The following is a 24,532-nucleotide window of genomic DNA, read 5'->3' as shown; positions in this document are numbered from 1 at the left end:
TATTAATTCTCTTTTCAGGTCTCACCTGTAGAGGTATGAACTGATTGTGTACACCACTGGGCATTCCCCCAGCCATGGGCATGGTCCCAGAATATGAAGCATGATGAAAAGGCTTCCCAGGAACTGGCACTGGTGGTCCCCATGGCATTGAGCCAAAGAGGTGAGATGATGAAGGCATTATATTAGCTGTTAAAAATCATGGAAAAGTTCTTTTTCAGTAAAATAGTACCATCAAAACCCTGAAATTTAAGACCTCCTTCCGCTACCCTTTTTTTGGCTTTTATCATTTTGCCAAAGGGCATATATACACTTAACTTATGATTAATCTTGCTTATAACATTGTACCTCGGGACACCCCCTTAGGACCATAAGCCATCTACAGAAGTCAGCTTATCATGCTGTCTGGCCTACAAAGGCCAATGGTATCATATACTAATACGAACTTCAGGAATATTTGTAATACTATTTAAAAAAATAATAAAAGGATCATCAAACTGTCCCTTGGGGGAGAAAAAGAGAGAAATCTTAAGGATCTCACCTGCCCCCAGTGCTAAGTTGCTTCCATAGTGATCCCAGCCTACAAAAAAACCAAAAAAACTCAAGTCTTGAAATCTGATCACTTTCATATGACATGTAGAATCTTTCTTTTCCCTATTCTAATATTTGTAATTCAAGGATTTAAAAGATTACGTTTTGTTTCATATTAAAAGCACACTGAACCAGTGGTTTCCAAACCTGATTTCTATATCTGAGTATTTGGGGAGCTTGTGAAATACAGATTCCTAGGCAAGGCCTCAGACCTAGTAAACCAGACTCACAGAGGCCCAGGAATCTGTATTTTTTGAAGCACAGTTGACATACAGGATTATATGAGTTTCACGTGTACAACATACTGACTTGATATTTATATGCACTGCAAAATGCTCACCATGACAAGTGTTGTAACTACCTGTCACCATACAAAGTTATTAAAATATTACTGAATACATTCCCTCTGCTGTACTTTTTCATCTCCCTGACTTGATCAGTACAAAACTGAAAGTTTGTATTTTTTAGTTCCCTTCACCTCTTGTGCCCATCCTCCAACTCCCTCTCCTCTGGCAACTACCAGTTCAATCTCTTTTTATGAGTCTGTTTCTGTTTGTTTTTAGATTCCACATATAGAAGAAATCATATGATATCTGTCTTTCTCTGTTGTACCTTGATGGACACTTAGGTTTCTTCCATATCTTGGCTATTGTAAGTAATATTACAATGAACATAAGGGTGCATACATCTTTCTGAATTAGTGTTTTTGTTTTCTTTGGGTAGATACACAGAAGTGGAATTGCTGGATCATATGGTATCTCTATTCTTAATTTTTTGAGGAACCCAAGGAATCTGTATTCCTCAGATTCCTCAGATTCCTCAGCCCAGCCCACCTGGGCTCCACAGGTGGATTCTTATTCAGTTAGTACCAGTGCAGCATATGGGAACTACTACATTAAACAATGACAAGTGAGACACCAGCACATTGCCACTGAAGGAAGATATGTACTGTGTTCATAATTTCTTTTCAGAGAAGTAAAAAGGCAGCCAGACCTATAAGATAGGATAGTTTGATAATTCAGCCACTTAAAAAAGTTCTGGATCAGGAGAAAAGAATCATAATGTATTTTAGTATTCTGAATTAAACATGTACAAATTCTTGCATGAAAAAAACTTTTAATATGAAAAATGCTAAAAATATTTATAAAATTAGGCCTTGATACTACCTATAAGCAACTGTGGTGTCTGTCATGTTAAGAAGATCTATTTAAAAGGTGCTATATTGGGTTTTTTTTTTGTTTTTTGTTTTTTTTTTTTTTTGAGAAAGAGAGAGAGGGAGCACGTGTGTAAGCAGGGCAGTGGTACAGGGAGAGGGAGAGAGAGCATCTTAAGCAGGCTCCATGTATAGCTTAGAACCCAACTTGGGGCTTGATCTCACGACTGTGAGATCATGACCTGAGCTGAAATCAAGAGTTGGGAGCATAACCGACTGAGCCATCCAGGTGCCCCTAGAAGATGCTATAGTAATCTTATGCATAGATCAACTCCACAATTTCCCCAATGAATCATTGTTCTAAACATAAAATACACTTTCCCCCATTTTTTTCCACTGGGACTTTTTCATATCATAAAGTAGGAATCTATAAAATAACTTAAAAATGTTAATCTGATGCTGAAGTTTTTTCTCCTGATTAACATTTAAATATCTTGGCTTTTCTGGGGCACCTGGGTGGCTCAGTCGGTTAAGTGTCTAAGGATCAGGTCATGATCTCGTGGTGTGTGAGTTTGAGCCCCGCGTTGGGCTCTGTTGACAGCTCAGAGCCTGGAGCCTGCTTCAGATTCTGTGTCTCCCTCTCTCTGCCCCTCCCCCACTTATGCTCTGTCTCTGTCTCTCTCTGTCAAAAATAAATAAACTTAAAAAAAAAAAAAAAGAAATCTCTTGGCTTTTACTTTTACTATATATATTTATTCTCCAAAAGTCAGCAGGTATTTTCTTTATAGTTCAGTGAATTTCTGAAAAGAACCATCTTCCAACTTCCTACATGAGCTATGGCTGGCTACAAACTGAGAACAGGATAAGGAAAAGGAACTTTACCTTAATCTCAGTTTTCAGCCAAATATTTGTACTCTGTGCCTGGTGTTCCCGAATCTAGAGAGTCCTCTGGAGAATATACTTCCAGCGCTTTGCCTGAAGGGGCTGTGTGGGGTGGTATCTGAGGAGTCCCATCCCTCCACATACAGACTTTGAAACAATCCCCCTTTTTTCAGCCCATGCCTCATTGGAAGCTCTGATAGCTTCTGATACTTTCAAGCTCTGAAACTTTTAGGATTTATGAGGGACGAGAGATGCTCATCATCTCATTTGGATTGTCTTCTACAGATACTTTAGGGTAGCTTATCCCTACTCTGCTAAATTAGTTATTACTCTGTGAATTGCTTTTCTCATCATGAACTCTTTTCAAATCTCTAATCTGCTGATGTTTCTTCTTTTAGCTCTCTGTCCTTATAAGTGTAAAAGGTTTACACTTTTAAAATAATTTATTGTTCAGTTTCATGTAGTTTGGGCCAAGAGAAGAGATACTTTGTTTAATATGCATTATTAAGTTTTCTAATGTTTTTAGTGAAGATTAGCTGTGTAGAGCTCCTACACTAATATCTCAGAAAATAAAATTTCTAAACCTGAAATAAACAAATGATTGGTTTTAAAATATAATGAGTAGGATATAAAGAAGCCAACTGCTATTAGGAAAAAGGGGTGATAAAAGAAAAGTTTAATAAGCTTAAGATTTAGAATCATAAAATTATAAAATGGTAGTCTCAAAGAAATCCTGGACACAGTCTAGCATAAATAAGAAAATGGATTCCCAAAGAAGTTATATGATTTTTGCAAAGTCAGGCAGTAAAAGACCCTGGACAAAAAGAGTTCTGATTCCAGAGTGACCATTTTATTCCCTGAGAACACTAGGAAGATCCCAAATGGCTACAGGAAGCAGGGAGCTACCTGCTTGATAACTCAGGCTCTACATTTGAAAGAGGAAGACAGTTATGAGAGAATATTAAGAGACACACAGTAAACTTAGAAACTCCTCATTCTTCATTTTGAAGCTTCATCATCAAGGGCAGTTTCTTTCACATCCACAGCTTCAAAGCCTTATCTGTTCTTTATTCCCTCCACTTGTTTTCCTTCCCCCTTTCCCACCTCTGTTTTGATGTCTAACTTAAACCTAAATTCATCTGTCGGCAGCTACTGGGGAATAAGGGACTGCCTAGAACAAAGAACAGTCCTACTTCAGCTAGACTAGAGGCTATAGAGGGGAATGGTATTTCTAGATAAATCTGCAATCTCTAGTTCCAGTCTTATTTTTCTCACAATTCCTTCTTACATTCCCTAGATATTTAAATACATTTTTGGTTTCCTCAAAATGATGTTTCTTAAAAGAACTTTCTAAAAACAGAAACTCAGTAACAAATATTTAAAAAGGCCAAGTTATCTTACCAGTAGGTTGAGGAAAAACTGGAGGAATGGTTCCGGGTGGTACAGCAGGAGGATAATTCGGAAATATTGGTGGAGGAAAAGGGAAATTCACTCCTAAGGAGCCCTAAGGAAGTATTTAAAAGTTAGAAGACAATGCAACAAAAACATCTATAGAGATTAATTAAAAGTTTAGTAGAGAAGTCATGATTAATTCTTACCAACTGTTGTAACGCAAAAAGTGCAGCTTTTTCCTTGGCTTCATTTTCAGAATGGCACTGTGGCCCATGTACCAGTAAGCCATTAGATAATTTCACCTGGCAAACTGTCATCGTCTAAAAAAGAGAACATGAATGTCTATGAAGTTATCTGTCTAGGAGGTTAACCTTCTCCCCTCAAGCTTAAACAAGTAGAATACTTTCATGTGACATTCTATAAAAAAGAATTCAAAAATTCAACAAAGGACAATCGTTTTAAGTTTTGGGTTGCCCTGCAAAATTTTAGAATTGTTTCCTTATCTTGCCATGTTTACAAAATAAAATGCTCTTTAAGCTAGCTGAAGGGTCAGGCATCCTAATGTAAATGAAAGCCAACAAAATTTTTTCCTTATACCAAGGGTTGGGAAACTAGGCCTTCTGCTTATTTTTATAAATAAGGGTTGTGTTTGCAACACAGCCAAGTCCCTTCTTTCATGTATTGCCTAAGTCTGTTTTCATACTATAACTGCCCAGCTGAGTAGCTGTGACAGAGACCATATGGCCCAGAAGGCCTAAAATACTTACTATCTGGCCCTTGGGAAAAAAAAAATTCTAACTCCTGCTTTACACCATCCTCCAATTAGCAGATATTTCATTAATATGAATTAACTGCCAAAATCTAAAAGACTTAGAGGTTATGTCCAATTTTATGTTCACATAGAAGTTACAACTCTTTATTACACATTTTTTCTTTTATAAAAAATTTTTTTTAAAAATTCTACTTTTTTAAAAGGTAGTCATTTTTATGTGATGTTGTGAGTTTAAGCCTACTTTCTGTTTTAGGTGAGAATATATTAACAACTTGGATATAAAGAGGATCAAATAACCTTTCCTATCGTCCGTGGTTCTCAAGGTACAGTCTGGGGCCCCTGGGGGTCCCCGAAACTCTTTCAGGAAGTCTTTGAGGTCCAAACTATTTTAATAATGATATTAAGGTGCTATTTGTCTTTTCCACTCTCAGTTTCTCACAAGTATATAGAGGACAAAAAATTCATTGATATAGCTTTAGATTCTACACTGCAACTAACTTCTAAGAAAATACCATATTTTAATGTAGTATCAAAAAATATCTACTATCTGCAAAGGCTATTAGAATTCCCTCCTTTTCTCTAACTATCAGTCTGTCTGGGGCCAGATTTTCTTCATGTATTTTAACCAAAACAAATCATAAGAGATTGATAGTAAGAAGCAGATATGAGAATCTAGCTCATTCCATTAAGCTAGAGATGGAAAAGATTTGTAAAAGTGTAGAGCAGTGCCACTCATTAAAATTTTTGAAAGGTTATTTTTAATAAATAATGCTTTTAATTTTTTCAGTTTTAATTTCTAATACAGTTAATATAGATATAAAACAAGTAAGCAAAAATCCTTTGGGGTCCTCAAAAAAAAAAAAAGGTGGGAGTTTATTAGGCCAAAGCTTTGAAAATTGCTGCTATAGACCAAGATCCCTAGCTCTATCAATCTGTCCAAGACTACGTGCTGCCCAGGTTCCTCTCTGTCAGCATCTCTGAGGGCTCTGGCATAAATATGAGTGAGCCATAGTGGGAAGTATAAATCTATGTTGCTCATAAAGTACAAAAACTCAGCTCCATTATATTATTTTTAGCCAAAGATTTTCAGTTAATCTATTTAAGATCAGTGTTAAAGAACTTAAATAAATGGAACAGTAGTATACTATACCTGTGGTGTTCTAAGAAAGGAGAAATCTGGTTGTGGCATTCCAATAAGGGAACAAATTCGAGAAAGTTCAGTTACTGGTGTGGACACAGCAGGGATATGGCTGGGAGCAGGCCAACACACATGGTCCATAGGCTGAACATTATGGTATTCGCTAGTATTGTGAGGCTTATTCATGTAAGATGCTACCAAAAAAGAGAAAAGAATATATCTATATTAAATGATATACTGAACTATGCAGTTATTGTAGGGTTTTACAGATAGCAAGCAAAAAATTGTTAAAAGGTGAAAAGAGGAATCTCCCATGAAGCAAATAGAAGAACTATCTAGTACTGCCTAAAATTACCAAGAATTCAATACAGATTTTTAAATGACTGTAACTGATTAATGATTCATGATGAAGATTTTAAAACATGGTAAGTAGCTCAAAAACTGACATCTTGAGAGATTAATGACTACATAGTTATTTTTGAGCAAAGCAAAATTTGAATAAGCAAATAGTTTTTTTTGAGCTGATTTACAATTCTTTTTTTTTTTTTTTTAAGTTTATTTTTGAGAGACGGAGAGAGACATGGCATGAGCAGAGGAGGGGGCAGAGAGACAGGGAGACACAGAATCTGAAGCAGGATCCAGGCGCTGAGCTGTCATTACAGAGCCTGACGCGGGGCTTGAACCCACAAGCTGTGAGATCATGACCTGAGCCGAAGTCGGACGCTCAGAGGACTGAGCCACCCAGGCACCTTACAATTAATTCTTAAGTTTTGAGGCTTTGGGTTCAGTCTTGTCAAAATTCCATCCTACATTCTGAGACACATAGATAAATGGTCTTATTGCTCCAAAATGAAGCTGCTTAAAAGTTTTTCTAAAAGTAACCCTTTCAAGTGCTTTTACAGATGATTAAAACATTCTAAGAGTTCACATTCTTTAGGATGAACAAACTAATAGAACAAGAGCATACCCCAGTGAAGAATGAACCTAAACCTGTCACGTTATAGATTTAAAAAAAAAAAAAAAAGGTTAAGTTGCTAGCCTAAAGCCACACAACTTGCAAACTCTGTTACTTGGGCTGGATTCTGAGCTCTCGACTCTTAAGAGATATATTCTTCATTATTCCGAAATAAAAGTTACTTGTTTTTTGACAGCAAGACCATCTTTTTCCAGTTTTGTTATTCCAAGAGCATGTCTGTCACCAGGATAGTTTCCTAATAGCTACTCAAATTTTAAATTGATTATTTATCTTATTATTCACTGGAATATAAAATAAATGAAGCTAGGCTCTGATTCTGTTCCAGATTTTGATGCTTAATGAAGTCAGTTCTGCTTATTTCAAACTGATGTTTGTTTGTTTGTTTTACCTGAGAAATTTCTGTCCCCATGTACTTTTGCATGAGTCATTCTTCCTGGTAGGCTTTTGCAGATAATTATACAGACAAAATACTGAAGTATAGGGGACAGAGACAGTAGGGGCAAATATGGATGTGTACTAAAATCTGGCTATGGGGCACCTGGGTGGCTAAGTTCGTTTAAGAGTGTGACTCTTGGTTTCGGTTCAGGTCATAATCTTGCGGTTCGTGGGCTTGAGCCCCACATCCGGCTCTGTGCTGACAGTGTGGAGCCTGTTTGGGATTCTCTCTGCCCCTCCTGTGCTCAGTCAGTCTCTCTCTCAAAATAAATAAATAAACTTAAAAAAACCAATCTGGCTATGTATTTGCCAGATGGCATGCTATAGGCTTCAAAATTTTAAGGCAAGCACCCACTTTACAGTGTCTACCTCCATTAATTATTTATAATTGATTTTGTAGCTTCTTCTATTGGCCCAGCTATTATAACATAATGCTATATCAATTATAGGTATATTGGTACCTGTAATATGCCAGACACAGTGCAAGCTGCTTTGTATGTATCATATAGTTACTGCAAGAGTCCTTTACAATGTTATTCTCATTTTATAAATATGAAAAAAACCCTTAAAATCTTAGTAAAGTTAAATAATGTATTTAAGTCACAAAACTATTTTTAAATTACTGAGGGAAAAAAAGCTAGAATGTGAAAACTTGTCTAGGTTTGGGCACTACCGAATGAGTATCTGCAAAAGCACAATTTAAGTAATCATAAGAAGACATTTAGGGGCTATAGAGCTATTAGTTACAGAGTTATATTATTATTTAATGACACAGCATAAACATTACATTCTTATTTGTTACTCTTCATTATACTCTTTTAAAACTACAAGTAGTTTTATCTTCAAAAGCACATGATAAAACAACCCAAACGAACGGAACATCTGAAATGATATTGGTTACTAGTACTAGTACTTCGTTCACGTACTTAATTTCTTGTTTTGTTGAGGCTGTGATGAAGGTCCATATTCATCTCTTCTATTAGAGGGAACAGTGGCTTCATTACCAAACTGCTTCGTTTCGTTCTTATGGTCCACAGTATCAGAGGCATCAATTTTTAGTATTTCTTTAAGCATCCGAGTTCCTTTCTGTTTTTGAAAATAATTGGTATGGAGATGGTGGGGGTAGGTGGAGAAAAGTTAACCTTAGAGTTACAGAGCTTATTAACCTTTCTTTTAGTGAGTTCTAGTGTTAAAAATTAAGATGATAATTACATTCAGGTAAGGAATGAGCAAAATCAACAGTCTAGAGTTGAAACAAAATGTCCACATTTCCTGCCACAGAAACAGTACTTATTCTTCTGCTTAACTTGACCAAATTACCTGGTGGCAATGTTTGAAAAGCAAACATACAGGTCTAAAAAACCCAAACATACGGATAACTAAAATGCCCAGGGAAGCCTGGTTTTCCCTACAAGATGACAATAATGATGCAACATACCAGTCCACAGGACATAAAAGTGTTGTAACAGTTGCATGGGGTATGTACGCATGCGCCACAATAGTAAAATTACTACAGTACAAAAGCTCCTACAGAACACAAACCATAGCAAATGACTGTGGTGACAAAAGTTCTTCACTTGGAGGCTCTTCATGATGAGATGACTGTACTTCATTTTCTTTGGAGATATTCAAGCATGCTAAAAAGTTCTCAATTCCAGGGTTAGGCTAAAAGAATAAATATTTTGTGCATGAAGATGAAAATATGAGGATACGGAAAAAGCTAAGAATTTTAGGTACAAAATTACGATCATTTGAATTTTCACCCAATCATCTTCCCAGCTGCTAAAGTTTGGCAACAGAAATTGAATAAATGGTCTTTTACCTTATCAACAGCACTTGGGTAACCAGTCAGAACCTTCTGGTTTTCTGAGACTTCTGCACTTTCATTTCTCTTCAATAGCTTAATATTACATTTGGCAGGCCCTCCAAATGTCTATAAAAGAGTTAAGAATGAGCTTTTTGTGCAAATAGCTGCCATTTAATAGTGTTCTAAATAAATTACTGCAAATTTTTTTAAGTGCCATTTTCTTTTATATCTTAAGAATGGGGCTTGTAAACTTGGATGAGGAAAAAACTTAGATCTGCATCTTCATTAACTTCTAAATGAGATTTAGCATTTCCTTCAATTATGAATATTCCTTCAATGAAGCAATAGTGGTGATTCTAATTGCATTTCAATACAATTAATTGTCTTTCAAATCTTAAGTATTTTAGCATTAAAAACACTATTTTGAGAAAGAACCCATAACAAAGTTTATAAATCCCTTCCTAGAAGAAAGGAAAGTATAGCATAAGAATTTCAGAAAAAGAGGGTCTTAAAAGTCAATCATTACTGGTATCTAAATATTAATGGGTTCCATTTGCTGATAACCTGGCTTGTGCCAAATATTCTGCTAAGGTGCCTTTTATATATTTGATATATGACTAACTTATAAGAGATCAAATTCTTAAAAAATTAAAAAATATGCATATAGAAAGTACATATACCGTAAGTATATGTGTCGAATGTTTTTAGAGTAAAAATTTGTTATTCTTTGATCATAAAATGCATATACTCTCCTTATCAATCAGCAGAGACTACACAAAGGCAAACATAAATAACCTCAGCTTCTTCCCACACCAAGCTACTCCACACAATGATTTAATCATTAACTTTGCCATGTTGATCCTAAATGAATCATTGAATATACACATATTTCCACAGATTTTATACATACATACATACATTTATGTACATAGGTATGTTTGTATGTATGTATATACAGACTAAATGTATCAAGTGAGATAAATCTATATTTATCTCCATTTAATTAATTTTTATTTATTTATTTACTTTATAAAAGTAGGCTCCAAGCCTAGTGCTGAACCCAACGTGGGGTTCCAACTCACGACCCCAAGATTAAGACCTGAGCTGAGATCAAGAGCTGGATGCTTAACTGACTGAACCATTCAGGCAACCCTGCATTTTAAAGATGAAGAAATTAAGGGGGCACCTTTGTGGCTCAGTTGGTTCAGCGACCGACTCTTAATTTTGGCTTAGGTTGTGATTCCAGGGTTGTGGGATCGAGCCCCATGTTGGGCTCAGCGCTAAACGTGGAGCTTGCTTAAAATTCTCTCTTCCCCCTGCCTCTCTCCTCTGTTCGTGCTCTCTCTAAAAAAAGAAAAGATGAAGCAATTGAGGCTATAAGAGGTGTAGTGAGTTGCTCAAAGCCACCCAACTATTAAATACATATCTGTTTATGTATTTATATATATGTATGTGTGTATAAGTATCTCTAGTTCCAAATCCTGACTCTAGCTGTGTAACTTCCCATCCAAGTGATTACGGATTTGGGCAACTTATGGATTTGGGCAGCAAAATTCAGATGCCACACAGTTACCCACTGTAATAAAAAGCTGGCTACTAGAAATTTGATTTAAGAAAGCTTACCTGCTTATTTGACATTTTTTGTGACCGTCTCTCAGTTTTAGGACTCTTACACTCTTCTTTAACTAGAGACAAGAAAATAGGAATTTTGGTAAGTGAAAAGTATTGCTGCAAACTAGTTAAATTTACCAAATATCTACCACAGCAAGACTCTGTATTGAAAATTCACAGAATTCTAAGAAGACAAAGGCCCAGACCTTGAAAAACTTTTAATTTGGATGAGCGGAAGAAGATATACTCACAGATAACAACAAGAGAAAAGGAAAGGTGTGACATGTAAATGAGCCTTTGAAGTATGTAGGTTTGCAAAGGGAGGCTAAACATTTCAGGCAAAGGAAATAACAGGAGAACAGAAATGGAAGCAGAAAGCAAGGAATGTATTTATGGAACTCTTACTAGACTAGTTCCACTGGAGATCAAGGAATATAATGGAGCTAATCCGGTAAGCAGTGGGCAACCAATGACAGAAAGGTTTTGAGCAAGTAGTGATCTCATCAGAATTGTGCCTTAGGAAGATTAAAATATGGCAGTGGCATAAAGAGTAAGAGAAAAACTAGGAAGCTATTTTAGTATTTCTGTTAAGGGTAAATTGGGAGAATGGTAAGAAAAATGAAACGGATAAATTAGAAGATGAAGGAGTAAAGGAAAAAAGAGGAAAAGAGGGAGGAAGGGACAAAGGAGGAAAGAGAGGGTGAGAAAAGAAGGAGGGAGAAGGGAAGGGAAGGAGGGTGAAGGGGAGATGAACAGAGGTGGTAAGAAATGAGCAAAAATAGGAAGACAGGGAACAGAAGAGGGGAAATAGAGGAGGGGAGAGGAGGAAAGGGAGGTAAGGAAAAGAAGAAGGGAAGGAAGTAATCTTGCAAAAATGAGGAAAAGAAAAAGCAAGTTAACATGTACTGACATTAAGCCTTTGTTGAGACACACACAACAAAACTGGAATTCTAAATAATGTAGTTACATGCATTCATGTAAATAATAATTTGAAGAAAAATCACAATGCATTCCAATTAAATATAGAACCTTTAAGCTATATTTATCAGATTTATAGGGTATCAATCTATATTTAATTTAAAAATGTAAATGAAACAAAAATAACATATAGATACTGGTGCAAAACGGTTGTCAAACTGAACCAAAGTTATAAAACCACACAATTTTTTTGAAAATAGCTTTTTAAAAAAATATTTTAAAAGACCATTATAATATATGTAAGATACACACACACACACACACACACACACACACAAGATACATGCATACATCAAATATAATAAATTAGACTCAGGACTCCACACTTGATATTTCCTCTGCTGGAAAGCTCTTCAAACGTTCTGCGTAACTTACCCCATTTCACTCCCTTTTATTGGTGTTTCTGCTCAAAACTTATGTCCTCAGAGAGGCAACCCTTGACCACTCTACTTAAAATACCACCCCTATCTATACTTTTAATCTGCTTTATTTTTCATCATAGCACTTATAATTACTACAGATTATGAAATTTATTGAATAGGTTTTTTTTGTCTATTACCAGTCTCTGCCTTAGAATGTAATGTCCATTAGGCTGAAAAACTTGTCTATCTTGTTCACTCATATATCCCTTGCACCTAAAACAGTACCTTGCACCTAACAGCTCAATCAGTAGCAGCTGAATAAATAAATGAATGAATAACAACTGAGTCATATTTTGAACATAAAGAGCAATTTTCAGCAATTTGGGAATATTCTGATCAAGAGAAGAGAAAAAGTAACTATTCTTATCTCTGCATCTACATTCCCTACTGTGCCTGGAACACAGAAAACACTACTGAAGGAATGAAAAAAATAAAAATGTATAAATTATGTTAAGAGAATACTGCAACACAGTATACATATTTTTATTTATTAAGATTTTATTTTTATTTTATTTTTTTAGAGAGAGAGGGCACAAGTGAGTGAGGGGCAGAGAGAGAGGGATAGAGAGAGAGAGAGAATCCCACAAGGGGCAGAGAGGGAGACAGAGAAAGGGACAGAGAGAAGGGCTCACTCGAAGTGGAGATCGTGCTCACCCAAGGTGGGGCTCGACCTCACCTGAAGCGGAGCTTGAGCTCACCCGTAACAGGGCTTGTGCTCACCCGAAGTGGGGCTTGAGTTCACCAGTAGTGGGGCTCAAGCTCAGCTGATACAGGGCTCAAACTCACAAACTGTGAGATCATGATCTGAGCCAAAGTCCGATGTTTACCCAACTGAATCACGCAGGTGCCTAATACATATTTTTAATAAAAAATTGGAATATAGGTTGGAGTAATTTAATAAGCAAATGTTTATACACAGAAAAGTAACTGGAGTATGCTAAATAAAATTTATCTCAAAAAGTAGTAAGGAGACATCAGCAAAAATGTCAGAGTAAGGACTTCTACAAGTTCTCTCCTCCATAAAAGCAGCAAGAAAATGGGCACAAAATTACCAGAATCCAAATTTTCAGAACTATGGAAATGAATCAAAGGCTTTTAGCAATCCGGGGAGTATTTATTCAAGGAAAAAGTCGGACTCTCAGAACAGTGAGCTTAGGGGCTTTTTAACTTGCCCTAGTCTCAATCCCCACTCTATAATTCTATGCCAAAATCCTCAATAAAATACTAGCAAATCAAATCTTATAGCATATAAAAAGATTATACACTGTGACCTAGGGGGATTTATCCCAAGAATGCAACGTTGGTTCACCACAGAGAAAACAATAAATGGAATATATCATATTAATTAAGCACAGAAATAGCAACTGACAAAACCCATTATCCCTCCCTCCAAGGGGGGGGGGGTGGTGGAAATCAACAACCTAGGAATAGGAGAGAACTTCCTCATTTAATAAAGGGCATTTACCAAAACCCCACAGCTAACATCACACTTAAGCTGAAAGACTGAAAGCTTACCCGAAAGATCAAGACAAGAAAAGGGTATTCTTTGCATAAAGATGGTATATACATCTGTGGAACAGAATTAATAGGCCAGAAATAAACCCATTCATCTATAGTCAATTGATTTTTAACAAGGGGGTCAAGAAAATTCAATGGGTGCCAGAAGAATTCAATGGGAAAAGAATAGTCTCTCAGCAAATGATGCTGAGACAACTGGATATCCACATGCAAAAGAAGGAATATGGACCCCTACCTCATACCATATACAGACACTAATAAAGACCTAAAATAAGAGCTACAACTACAAATCTCTTAGGAGAAAAGATGAGTGTAAATCTTTGTGACCTTAGATTATGCAATGGTTTCTTAGATAGGACACTTAAAGCACAAGCAACCAAAGAAAAGTAGAAAAGATAGATCAATTAGAATTGATCAAAACTACAAACTGCTGTGTTTCAAGGACACTATAAAGTTAAAAAGACAACCTACAGAATGACAGCACATATCTGCAAATCAAATATCTGAATAAGCATTTAGTATACAGATTTGATAAAGGACTCACACAACTCAAGGATGAAAAGAAAAGTAACTCAGTTTTAAAATCAGCAAAGGTGAAGTGCCTGGGTGGCTCAGTCACTTGAGTGTCTGACTCTTGATTTCAGCTTAGGTCATGATCTCACAGTCATGAGATTGAGCCCCGTATCAGGCTCCACAATGAGCATGGAGCCTATTTGGAATTCTCTCTCTCTCTCTCTCTCTCTCTCTCTCTCTGCTCCTCCCAGCTTGCTTGCTCATGCTCTCTCTCTCAAAATAAATAAATAAATAAATGAATGAATGAATAAAAAAATGAGCAAAGGATTTGAGTAGACATTTCTCCAAAGAAAATATACAAACTGCCAATAGGGACATGAAAAGATCCTCAATTTTATTAGTCATTAATGAATCACAAATGAAAACCACAAAGATTTCACTTTATACCTACCAGGATGGCTAGAATAAAAAAGATGAGCAATAACAAGTATTATGGAGGATGCAGAAAAACTGGACTCCCATATATTGGTGGTGGGAATGTAAATGGTACAGCCACTTTGGAAAACAGTTTGGTAGCTCCACAAAAAGTTAAACATAGAGTTAACATACGACTCAGTAGTTCACTTCAATTGGGTATATGCCCAAGAGAACTGCAAACATATGTTCACACAAAAAACTTGTAGATGGATATTCACAGCAGCATTATTCATTTTACCCCAAAGTGGAAGCAACCCAACTGTCCATCAATGGATGAATGGATAAACAAAATGTAGTATTCATACAATGGAATATTATTCAGCCATAAAAAGGAATGTAAAAATTAAAAAAAGAAAGGAATGAAGTATTTATACACACTACAACACAGATGCACTTTATGTTCATTATGCCAAGTGAAAGAGGCCAGTCACAAAAAATCACAAATGTTATGATTCCATTATATGAAATGTCCAGATAGGTCAATCCACAGAGGTAGAAAGTAAATTAACGGTTTCCAGGTGCTGGAGGAATGACTGTAAAAAGGTATGGTGTTTCCTTTTGGGGTGATAAAATGTTCTAAATTTAGATAGTGGCATACGTTGTACAACTTTGTGAAAACACCAAAAAAATCACTGTAAATACTTCAAAAGACTGAATTTTATAGTATGTGAATTGTAACTCAATAAAACTTATTAATAAAAAAAAGCAGTTAGCATCATAAGTTTGTTTATTCTGAACTTTAAACTTACATTTTTTGTGAGGCTCATGTTTTCTTTGCTGACATTTAACAGTGTTGTCAGTAAAGGCGGCTTTATGATGTTGAGTTACTTGACTTATTTCTTGAGGTAGAACTGCAATCTGAAAGTTAAAATTCTTATAAATGATTTAAGCAAACTTTTAATATTATAACTACTTTTCCTTAAAGTGAGGTTCAAAGTGATAGAAAAATTGTAGAACTCAATAATAGGAGAGCTGATATTTGAGATCTAACTCTAAAACCCATGTTCACAGTACTGTTTCAAAGAAAAAGTATGCCATAAGTTTAATTAGAAAATATTCTAGTTTTGGGTATAGTTTTTTGGGTTGTTCTATTTGATATCTACATAAAGCTATGTGTTACTCATATTTTTCCAATAAAGGCCTAAATATTTTTTAAAGATATTTAAAATTTTATTTTTATTTTATATTTTGTAAAGACTTTTTAAAAAGCAGCTTTAGGTACAAAATGAAGCTGAGAGAAAGGTACAGAGACATTTCATAAACCTTTGGTCTCCACACATGTATAGCATTCCCCATTGTCAACATCCCCGACCAGAGTGGTACATTTGTTACAACTAATGAACCTAAATTGCATACATTTCATTATTACTTAAAGTCTATAGTTTACACTGGGTTCACTCTTGGGTGTTACATTCTGTGTGTTTGGACAAATGTATAATGATATGTATCCACCATTATACGGATTATTTTCAGTGCCCTAAAAAATCTTCTGTGCTCTGCCTACTGATCCTTTCCCCCTAACCCCTTGGCAACTACTGATCTTTCACTGTCTCCATAGTTTTGCTTTTTCCAGAAGCTTGAATACTTAAAAAAAAAAACTAAACAACAAATTTTAAAATATTTTATTTTTGAGAGAGAGAGAGAGAGAGAGAGAGCAAGGGAGGGGCAGAGAGAGAGGGAGATACAGGATCTGAAACAGGCTCCAGGCTCTAAGCTGTCAGCACAGAGTCTGATGGGGGGCTCAAACTTGTGAACCATGAGATCATGACCTGAGCCAAAGTCAGATGCTTAACCGACTGCGCCACCCCGACACCCCCACAAAATAATTTTTTTAAGTAGGCTTCATGCCCAGTGTGGAGTCCAATGCAGGGCTTGAATTCACAACCTGAGCTGAGATCAAGAGTCAGATGCTTAACTGAGTGAGCCACCAAGGTGCCATGAATACTTTTTTAAAAATCATGTTGAGCTGTCTAGAATTTGGTCATCAGATGAAAATTAGGCTGCTTATTAATGCTTCATGGATGTAAGTGATATACATGGGATCTCTTGTTTCTTGGAAATATGAAAGTGTTTAGCTGGTATAAATAATGAAATAGCACCCAATAACAGGAGCAGCATGCAGACGATTCTGAAGAAATATAGTATCAAATGTTGAGTTCTATCTCAAGGAAATAGGTAGTATAATGACTAGTAGACTGAGATCTAGGGGAATTTTGGTAGTGAGAGAGGAATGTGGAAGGAACAGTAAGAACACATAACCTGAAGTGGGAATTATCTACTTGTGCGAAAGGAAAGAGACCAAACTTACTAAAACAGACCATCTTATCAAATATTTGGATATACTTTATATAAGAATTAGGTAGAGTTAGATTATAGAAGGTCTAGCTATTAGTTTCAGTTGAAACTAATGAATTCCATTAGTACTGAAGAGGGAGCCCTGTACATTCTAGAATATTTGAATAATATTGTTTTACGGCTGGAAAAGAGGTCATCTAACTCCAGTGCCTTAATTTTACACACAAGGCCCCAGAGGACCAAGGAAGTTAGAGTTGCTCAATTTGAGTCACCAAATCTGATTTCCTGATTTTTAGTCTGGTACCAGATTTATCACACCACAGTGCCTCAGGGAATAAACTGACTTCAAACCCAGGAGCTCTTATTAGACATTTTGCCCAATTATGCCACTGGGTCCACACAGTTTTGTGAAAGGATCATAAGGAAAGATCATTAGGAAAGATGCATCAAGCAGCACTGCGTAAGAAGGACCAAAAAGGAAAGAGATAAGAAGCAGGAAGCACAGGTAGGAGGTTAACCTAGGCTTAGGATAACACTCTAAGGTCCAGTTGTGGGAACCGAAAGGAAATAAAAAGATTTGGAGTCTCACTGCAAAAAAAAAAAAAAAAAAAAAAAGAGGAAAAAAGGAAAAAGTTTTTACTCCATGCTCATCAGATTATATGCCGTGGAAAATGGTAGTGTTAGAAATAAGGATAAGAGAGGAAACTAGGTGAGGTCAATTCTAAAACATCTTGAGGTTGAGATGATGGTGGGGTATCCATCTATACCCGTCTTCTAGAAAGTTGGAGATACTGGCTTAGATCTTGATTGAGAGGTATGGATCACATAGATTGAGTGGTAATTAGCAGTGAGGTAAGAGCAAATGTCACCAAACAGTAAGGCAAAAGGGGGAAGAAAAAAAAAACAATTTGTTGTCCAGTTTTAGGGAGCAGTGCCCAGTGAATGGTTGGAAAAATGGAGGTTAAGAAAGAAGGTGAACACATGGCAGAAGGCCAAGAAGGGCGTCAGGGTAATGTTTCCTTTTAGAGTGTAACTCCTTCGAAGTAGCTGCCTATATTTTCTGCCTCTATTTTTTCTTTTCCTCTTCTCGGTATTTCACTCTTACCACCCTACTTGAAACCATTCTTGCCAAGATTCCTAATGACCTCAGATGCAAAAACTCTATGATTAATTCTCAGTTTTCATTTTAATTGATCCATCACCAGCATTTGACACAGTTGATTATTCTACTTGACATCCATTCTTCACTTGGCATCTAGAACACCACACTTTACTGGTTTTCTTCCTATCTCATTGGCCATTCCTTCTCAGTCCTCTTTGTCAGATTCACCTAATCTCTCTGACTCGTTAAGGATGGAATTCTCTAAGGCTAAGTTATTAGACCTCTTCTCTATCTACATCCACTTCCTTGGATATACATAGATATAAACATATAGATAAACAAACACATGCCAAATTTCTCTCTCCTCCGTAACTATCAGAAACACTGACTCTGCATCTCCACTCAAATTTCTAACTCTTAATCTTCCCTTAGATGTTTAATATATACCTCAAATTTACCATGACCAAAACTGAACTCTATATCTTCCTCCACAAACCTACTTGACCTGCTATCTTATCCATTTCAGGTAACAGTCCCTCTATCCTTTTAGTTACTAAGACCTTAAGAGTAACACTCTTTAATTCATTTTTTTTCTTTTAACCCCACATCCAATTTGTCATTAGATGGCAATCCCTTCCATATATGACTAGAATTTGATCACTTCTCACAGCCCCCTACTACCTTGGTCCAAGTCACTATCAACTGTACCTTGATGGTTCTAGTAGTCTCCTAACTAATCTGTTTCTACCCTGGCTCCTATACATTCTATTCCCAAGATAGCAGAAAGAATGATCCCATTAAAATATAAATTAGATGTCATTCTGTTTCTCAAAACCATTCACTGATTCCTTATCTCACTGGGTAAAAACCAATGTCATTATTAATGACCCAGAGGATCCTGCATTGTATCCATGTATCACCTCTCTAATTACAACTCACTCTACTGACTGAGAACCATAAGTCTTTTTTTCTCTACCTTGAGTACACCTGGATTCCTACCAGGGTCTTTGAACTGTCTGGAATACTCTCCCCTCACATATCTACATGCCCTAGTCCTCATTTCATTCAAATCTTTACTCAAATGTTACCTGATAATTCTATTTAAAACTGCAAAACCTTGCCTCTACGTCTCCTGCCAACATTTTTTATCCTCCTTCCCTGAACTTTTCCTTAAACTTTTGTATTACCAATATGCCATATAATTTACTTATTTATTGTCCTCTCCTCCCAAGGATACCGATTGAGGGTCAGAGTTTTTGTTTTGTTTACAGCTATGTCTCATTGTATAGAACAATGTACATGGTAGGCAATCAAATACATGTTGAATGAAGTAATGAAATGAATGAATGATAATACAGTACTTCTAAAGAATGAGTAGTTAGCAGAATCAAATAAGAGAGGAAAAGAGGGTTTGAAAATCTGGATATAGATTATATTTAGGTAGAAAGGATTTATGGTTGATAAGCAAAATTTGTAATAGCTATTGGCAGAGAAGACCTGTGTATTTTGTCCCTCTCACTTTTTATGTTTATTTTATCATCATTTCCCTTGATATTTTCTCCTTTCTACTGTGATAAACTCTGATAATGCCACCATTATTGGAGGACATTAGAACAAAAGAGGCCTTCATGGTGTAGGCTACTGGTTTATAAACCTGAGAGAACATTCCCTCTTGACCTAAGCTGAGAAGATAGGTCAGTAGCTTGGCAAGAAGAGTTGTGTTGTAGGAATGTATTATTATTATTTTTTTTTTGTCTGAGTCAACATTTTTTTTTTTGTTAGCGGAATTTTTCTTCTTAATCTCTAATTCCCTATATATAGGGAATATGAATTTGCTCATTCACATTTAAGACAACCAACTGTCAGAATAAAGCTATACATGCAAGTGAAAATGAGTAAGTTAATAAGTGCCATTAAGGCCTCTGCTGAACTTATTTAAAAAAAACTTTTTTTAATGTTTATTTATTTTTGAGAAATAGAACACGAGTGGGGGAGAGGCAGAGAGGGAGACACACACACAGAATTCGAAGCAGGCTCCAGGCTCCAAGCTGTCAGCACAGAGCCTGATGCAGGGATCGAACCCACAACTGTGAGATCATGACCTGTGCTGAAACTGGACGCTTAACTGACTGAGCCACCGAGGCACCCCAAGGCCTCTCCTGAATTTAAAATACAGTTATTATGATTTTGCAAACAACTAACATAAAATCCAAAACTGATTTAAAAGAAAAATTATCTGTATTCCCACTTATGAGTCCAAAAACTTTTATATATGGCTGAAGAGAATTCTGAACATTCGTGATTAAAAGCATTATTTCTCTTTTATGAGATTTCTGAAGAAAACTAGTCATTGCATACCCAAAAGAGAAATGTAAATCTTGTTGCGGTTTTTAAAGTTTATTTATTTTGGGAGGGAGAGAGAGAGAGAGATCATGGGAGAGATAGAGAGAGGAAGGGGGAGAAAGAGAAGAGAGAGATCATGGGAGAGGAAAGCGAGAGGAGGAGAAAGAATCCTAAGCAGGTTCCACGCTGTCAGCACTGAGCCCCACGCGGGGCTCGATCCTATGAACCATGAGATCATGACTTGAGTTGAAATCAAGAGTTGGTCACTTAACTGACTGAGCCACCTAGGCACTCTGTTGTTGTTGTTTTTTTAAATTAAATGTCCATCAAACAAGGTATACTAACCTTCTCTTGTAGAGTTGGCTGAAAGTGCTGAACCTTTCCAGATCCCTGTAAGGACTGCCAAATGTTGCAAAATTCATCATCGTCTTTACTAGGTACCTGGCAAAGCACAAAAAATTTCTTAAGGAAGTGAAACACAAAAAAATTAAGATTCATATTAAAAAATAAAATTAATTCACTAAAGTTAATTAGCAGTAGACAGGATCTTAACTTCCGTTATCTGAAATCTCAGTTCTTTTTTCTGGAGCTCAGTAATCATAAAAATATTCTATTGGAGTGAAAATGGCCTTCATCATATGTAACTAGTTTTGAATGGTTTTACTGAAAAGTAAAATGTTTATTTCCTTATTTTTGCGAGACAAAGAGAGCACAAATGGGGTAGGGGCAGACCGAGAAAGGGAGACACAGAATCCGAAATAGGCTCCAGGCTCTGAGCTGTCAGCACAGAGCCTGATGTGGGGCTTGAAGTCACGAACTGTGAGATCATGACCTGAGCCAAAGTCAGACGCTTAACTGGCTGAGCCACCCAGGTGCCCCAATTGAAAAATATTTAAAGCATGACAAATGCTATGGATTATACTAAATCAATATCCCTACGAAAATATTTTTTTTGCCTTCCAATGTACTGATATATTATCTCATTCAAACTAGTATCTAATGATTTTATTCTTAAAATCTTCCTCTTACACAAAAGCATCTAATAGATTAAAAATCACCTATTACTTATGGGGAACTGATTTTGTTCAGATTAAACTCTGAAAAAATATGCACCAAAATTTAATAGTGGTTACCTATGAAATTTGAGAGTATTTTTGCTTCTGTTTCCTTTGCTCTTATCTCCTTATCTGTGTTTTCTAATTAGTCTATAATGAACACATATTACTTGGATTAAAGTGAGGTTAAGATAAAAAAAAATGTGATTAAGATTTGGGGACATGGAATACGGTTAAGTGTCTCTCACAAAACAATTCAATTATGTCCCCAGAAAGATAAAATAAAGTAAATCACCCATGAGTTGCATAGTAGAAACTTGTAAATATCTTTCAATAAATTTAATTCTCTCCCTGTTAACGTTTCAAATTCATGTTATTTCGTAGTAGATATAACATTTGAGTTATATAAGAAAAAAATGGAAACGTTAGTTTCAAAGGTAAATATATGAAAACAAAACATTCTCAAGCTATTTAAAAAATGTGTTTCTTCTTTAATATAATTAATTTTATAACAGAGGTAGAATGCTATCAGTAGCACTCTTTACTAGTCCATTAACTTAAAATAAATCTGAAATTGATTTGAACTAAAATTTTTTTAAAAACTAAGTCAAATTATGTTTCCACTTACAAAGTCTGCCTGTGATTTGTAAGGGGCAGAAAGAAATGAGACTAAGCGCCTTACTTGAGTAGGAACAAAAAGTGATTGCGGGGAATGGTTCAGGCCTCCCAAATGCCCAGAGGAAATTGATGAATTTGAGCTATAGTGATTCACAGCTGGTTGTGGTTTCACAATGGCTGTCAACTTCTGATTTCCAGTTTCAGAGCGACTCCCATGAGAAAGATTCACCAAGGCACTTGTTGGCAGTCGATAACCTCTACCAGGTGAGCACCTAAAAGTAAACAGTTATTTCAGGGGGAAATAATACTAAATGTGTTAGGGAGCAGACAAATCAAATTATTTTTGGGTGGACAGTCAGTCCATAATCTGAATTAATAAACGTTACTCTTAAATTCAGCAGAGGAACCTGAAATCATAGAAAGATCTCAATTTATAAGAGGATACATTTCTGAAAAGTTTCTGAATAGACTACTCAGTGCTACCAAGTGGGGGAACAACTCTTCTACAGGTGTAGTGTGCAAGGGATGTGTGTATGTGTTAGTTTGCTCTCAGAAGGCTGGCAACAAAATATCTGAGTATAACTAAAAATTTATGAATTAAATGTCAAGCTTCTTTTAAAAACTGGGTTGTACAGTTTGGTTTATGAAAGACCGGGAGATACTCAAATGCGGCACTGTTCTCAGTGGACCTCTCCCTACACAGTAGGGTAAATGTTAACTTTGATCACATTTGTCTCCTGATCAATTGCTGAGTCTAGCCCTTTTTTATCCTCACCTTCCCATCTTAAAGTTATGGACCCAGGAAGGCTTAATAGACAAGTATTTGTGATTTCCTTCCTTCCTAGCCTTAACAAAAATATTAGATATTAAAATAAATCTTCTCTTGTCAAAAGTTCTTAACTCTATTACGCACTTTTTCTAAGAATATAATCCTCTTATATGAAGAGATGATGGAGTAGAATTATTTTATGACAGATCTTTATATGATTTGTAGAAAATATGTTCATGAGAACTATACTTAAAGATTCTGCATTATACAAATGAATGTACAGGTAATCTTTTACATAGCTCTCTATCAGTAAAGAAATCCAGTGCCTCTACCTAGGAGTGAAAAAAAAGACACTGAGAAAAAAGTTAATCATCTTAAAAATGTATCTTCTAAGTTACTGGGCTAAGGTTACTGGTGATCAAACATTTTCATGAAAAATAAAATCAGATATGAGATCCAGACTCTGCTGCTGCATTTGAAGATTGTAGACAGTTAAAGTCTTTCGGTAACAGGCACATTTGAGTTGTAAAACAACAGTAATAGCATTCTGAGGGTTACGTGGAAAAGGACTGACAATAGTGATTTTATGCAAATAAGCTAAACAAGGGGTGCCTGGGTGGCTCATTTGGTTAAGTGTTCGACTCTAGATCTTGGCTCAGATCTCAGGGTCATGAGTTCAAGCCCTGTCTTGGGCTCCATGCTGGGTGTGGAGCCTACTTTTAAAAAGAAAAGAGACTAAACCAGAGTAATCAATTTTTTATTTAATTAGTCACTAATCAAAATAGAGGAGAAAAAGAAACTAAGCTAAATTCAGTTTAGCTTTCCAGCTAGTTTCTAGAAGGGAGACAGGAAACTGGAAAGGACTTCATTTAATCCTCACAAGAATCTAGTGAAGTATGTATCTTCATTATAAATGAGGAAATTGAGGGTCAGAATGCTTTTAACTACCTACTCAAGGTAACTCAAAGAATAAGTGAGAGAACCCATTCCATGTACCTTTCATTCTATCATAATCCTTTTTCCTGTACATTTTCTATCAGTGCTTCCCCCAAATAAATAAAACTCACCCATATTAATTTAAACAAAAAATCCAATTCTCTTCCTTTAAACCTGCTAACCTCCAGTTATCTTTTCTCTCCTTCATGGTCAAACTTCTCAAGGGTCAGCTCAATTTCCTGCCTCCTCAAACCACCTGAGTCTGGCTTCAGCATCCACAATTACACTAAAATGCAAATCTGATCATGTCACAGCTTTGATTTTGATGATTTCACATTGCTTTAAGGATGAAGATCAAGATACCAAAATCTTAACATGTCCTCAAAGTTGGCTTACAAGTTCCTGCAGTGTGGTTCTTGCTTTTCTCTTTTACTCTAATCTTGTTAAAGTTCAGACACACTTGCGTTTTTTTTTTTTTTGAATGACTGAATAGGTCCTTTGTTGTATGTTGTTATTTCTTCTTCATGACCACTTACCATTCTTCTTCCCTCTTCCTCCAGTTAGCTATTATTCATTCTTTAAGTCTCATCTTAAATACTTGTCAAGAAGGCTTTCTAGGATTCTCAGGACAAGTTATACTCTTATAGAAACCTGAACTTTTCCTTCCCAGCACTTCTCACATTTTAACTAAATAACTAATATTATAATCAGTTACACAATTATCTCCTCCACTAAAATGAAAGCTCTGTGAA

General features: G+C 36.0%; 1 protein-coding gene and 1 long non-coding RNA gene across 8 annotated transcripts in view; one reads left to right on the top strand and one right to left on the bottom strand.

Moving 5' to 3' along the window:
* The window catches only part of XRN1 (5'-3' exoribonuclease 1), a 121,033-nt gene that overhangs the window by 5,933 nt on the left and 90,568 nt on the right, over window positions 1-24,532 (bottom strand). For 5 of the 7 annotated variants that reach the window (XM_049628718.1, XM_049628719.1, XM_049628723.1 and 2 more), the window contains 12 exons: window positions 22,140-22,347; window positions 20,748-20,843; window positions 15,412-15,520; window positions 10,767-10,828; window positions 9,159-9,269; window positions 8,879-9,001; window positions 8,263-8,422; window positions 5,938-6,119; window positions 4,222-4,335; window positions 4,025-4,127; window positions 539-577; window positions 26-186 (listed from right to left, as the gene is read on the bottom strand). In XM_049628718.1, the coding sequence (XP_049484675.1) occupies window positions 26-186; window positions 539-577; window positions 4,025-4,127; window positions 4,222-4,335; window positions 5,938-6,119; window positions 8,263-8,422; window positions 8,879-9,001; window positions 9,159-9,269; window positions 10,767-10,828; window positions 15,412-15,520; window positions 20,748-20,843; window positions 22,140-22,347 (1,468 nt within the window). The remainder of the gene's footprint in view (window positions 1-25; window positions 187-538; window positions 578-4,024; window positions 4,128-4,221; window positions 4,336-5,937; window positions 6,120-8,262; window positions 8,423-8,878; window positions 9,002-9,158; window positions 9,270-10,766; window positions 10,829-15,411; window positions 15,521-20,747; window positions 20,844-22,139; window positions 22,348-24,532) is intronic. The other 2 variants (XM_049628720.1, XM_049628721.1) reach the window with 1 other exon arrangement.
* On the top strand, window positions 77-24,177 carry LOC125921272 (uncharacterized). The gene is made up of 4 exons (XR_007457361.1): window positions 77-160; window positions 5,041-5,110; window positions 22,274-22,339; window positions 24,005-24,177. It is a non-coding gene; the product is annotated as an uncharacterized LOC125921272 (long non-coding RNA).

The sequence above is a fragment of the Panthera uncia genome, chromosome C2, assembly GCF_023721935.1.
Source record: "Panthera uncia isolate 11264 chromosome C2, Puncia_PCG_1.0, whole genome shotgun sequence".
NCBI lineage: Eukaryota > Metazoa > Chordata > Mammalia > Carnivora > Felidae > Panthera > Panthera uncia.
This window is presented reverse-complemented; position numbering and strand designations above follow the sequence as displayed.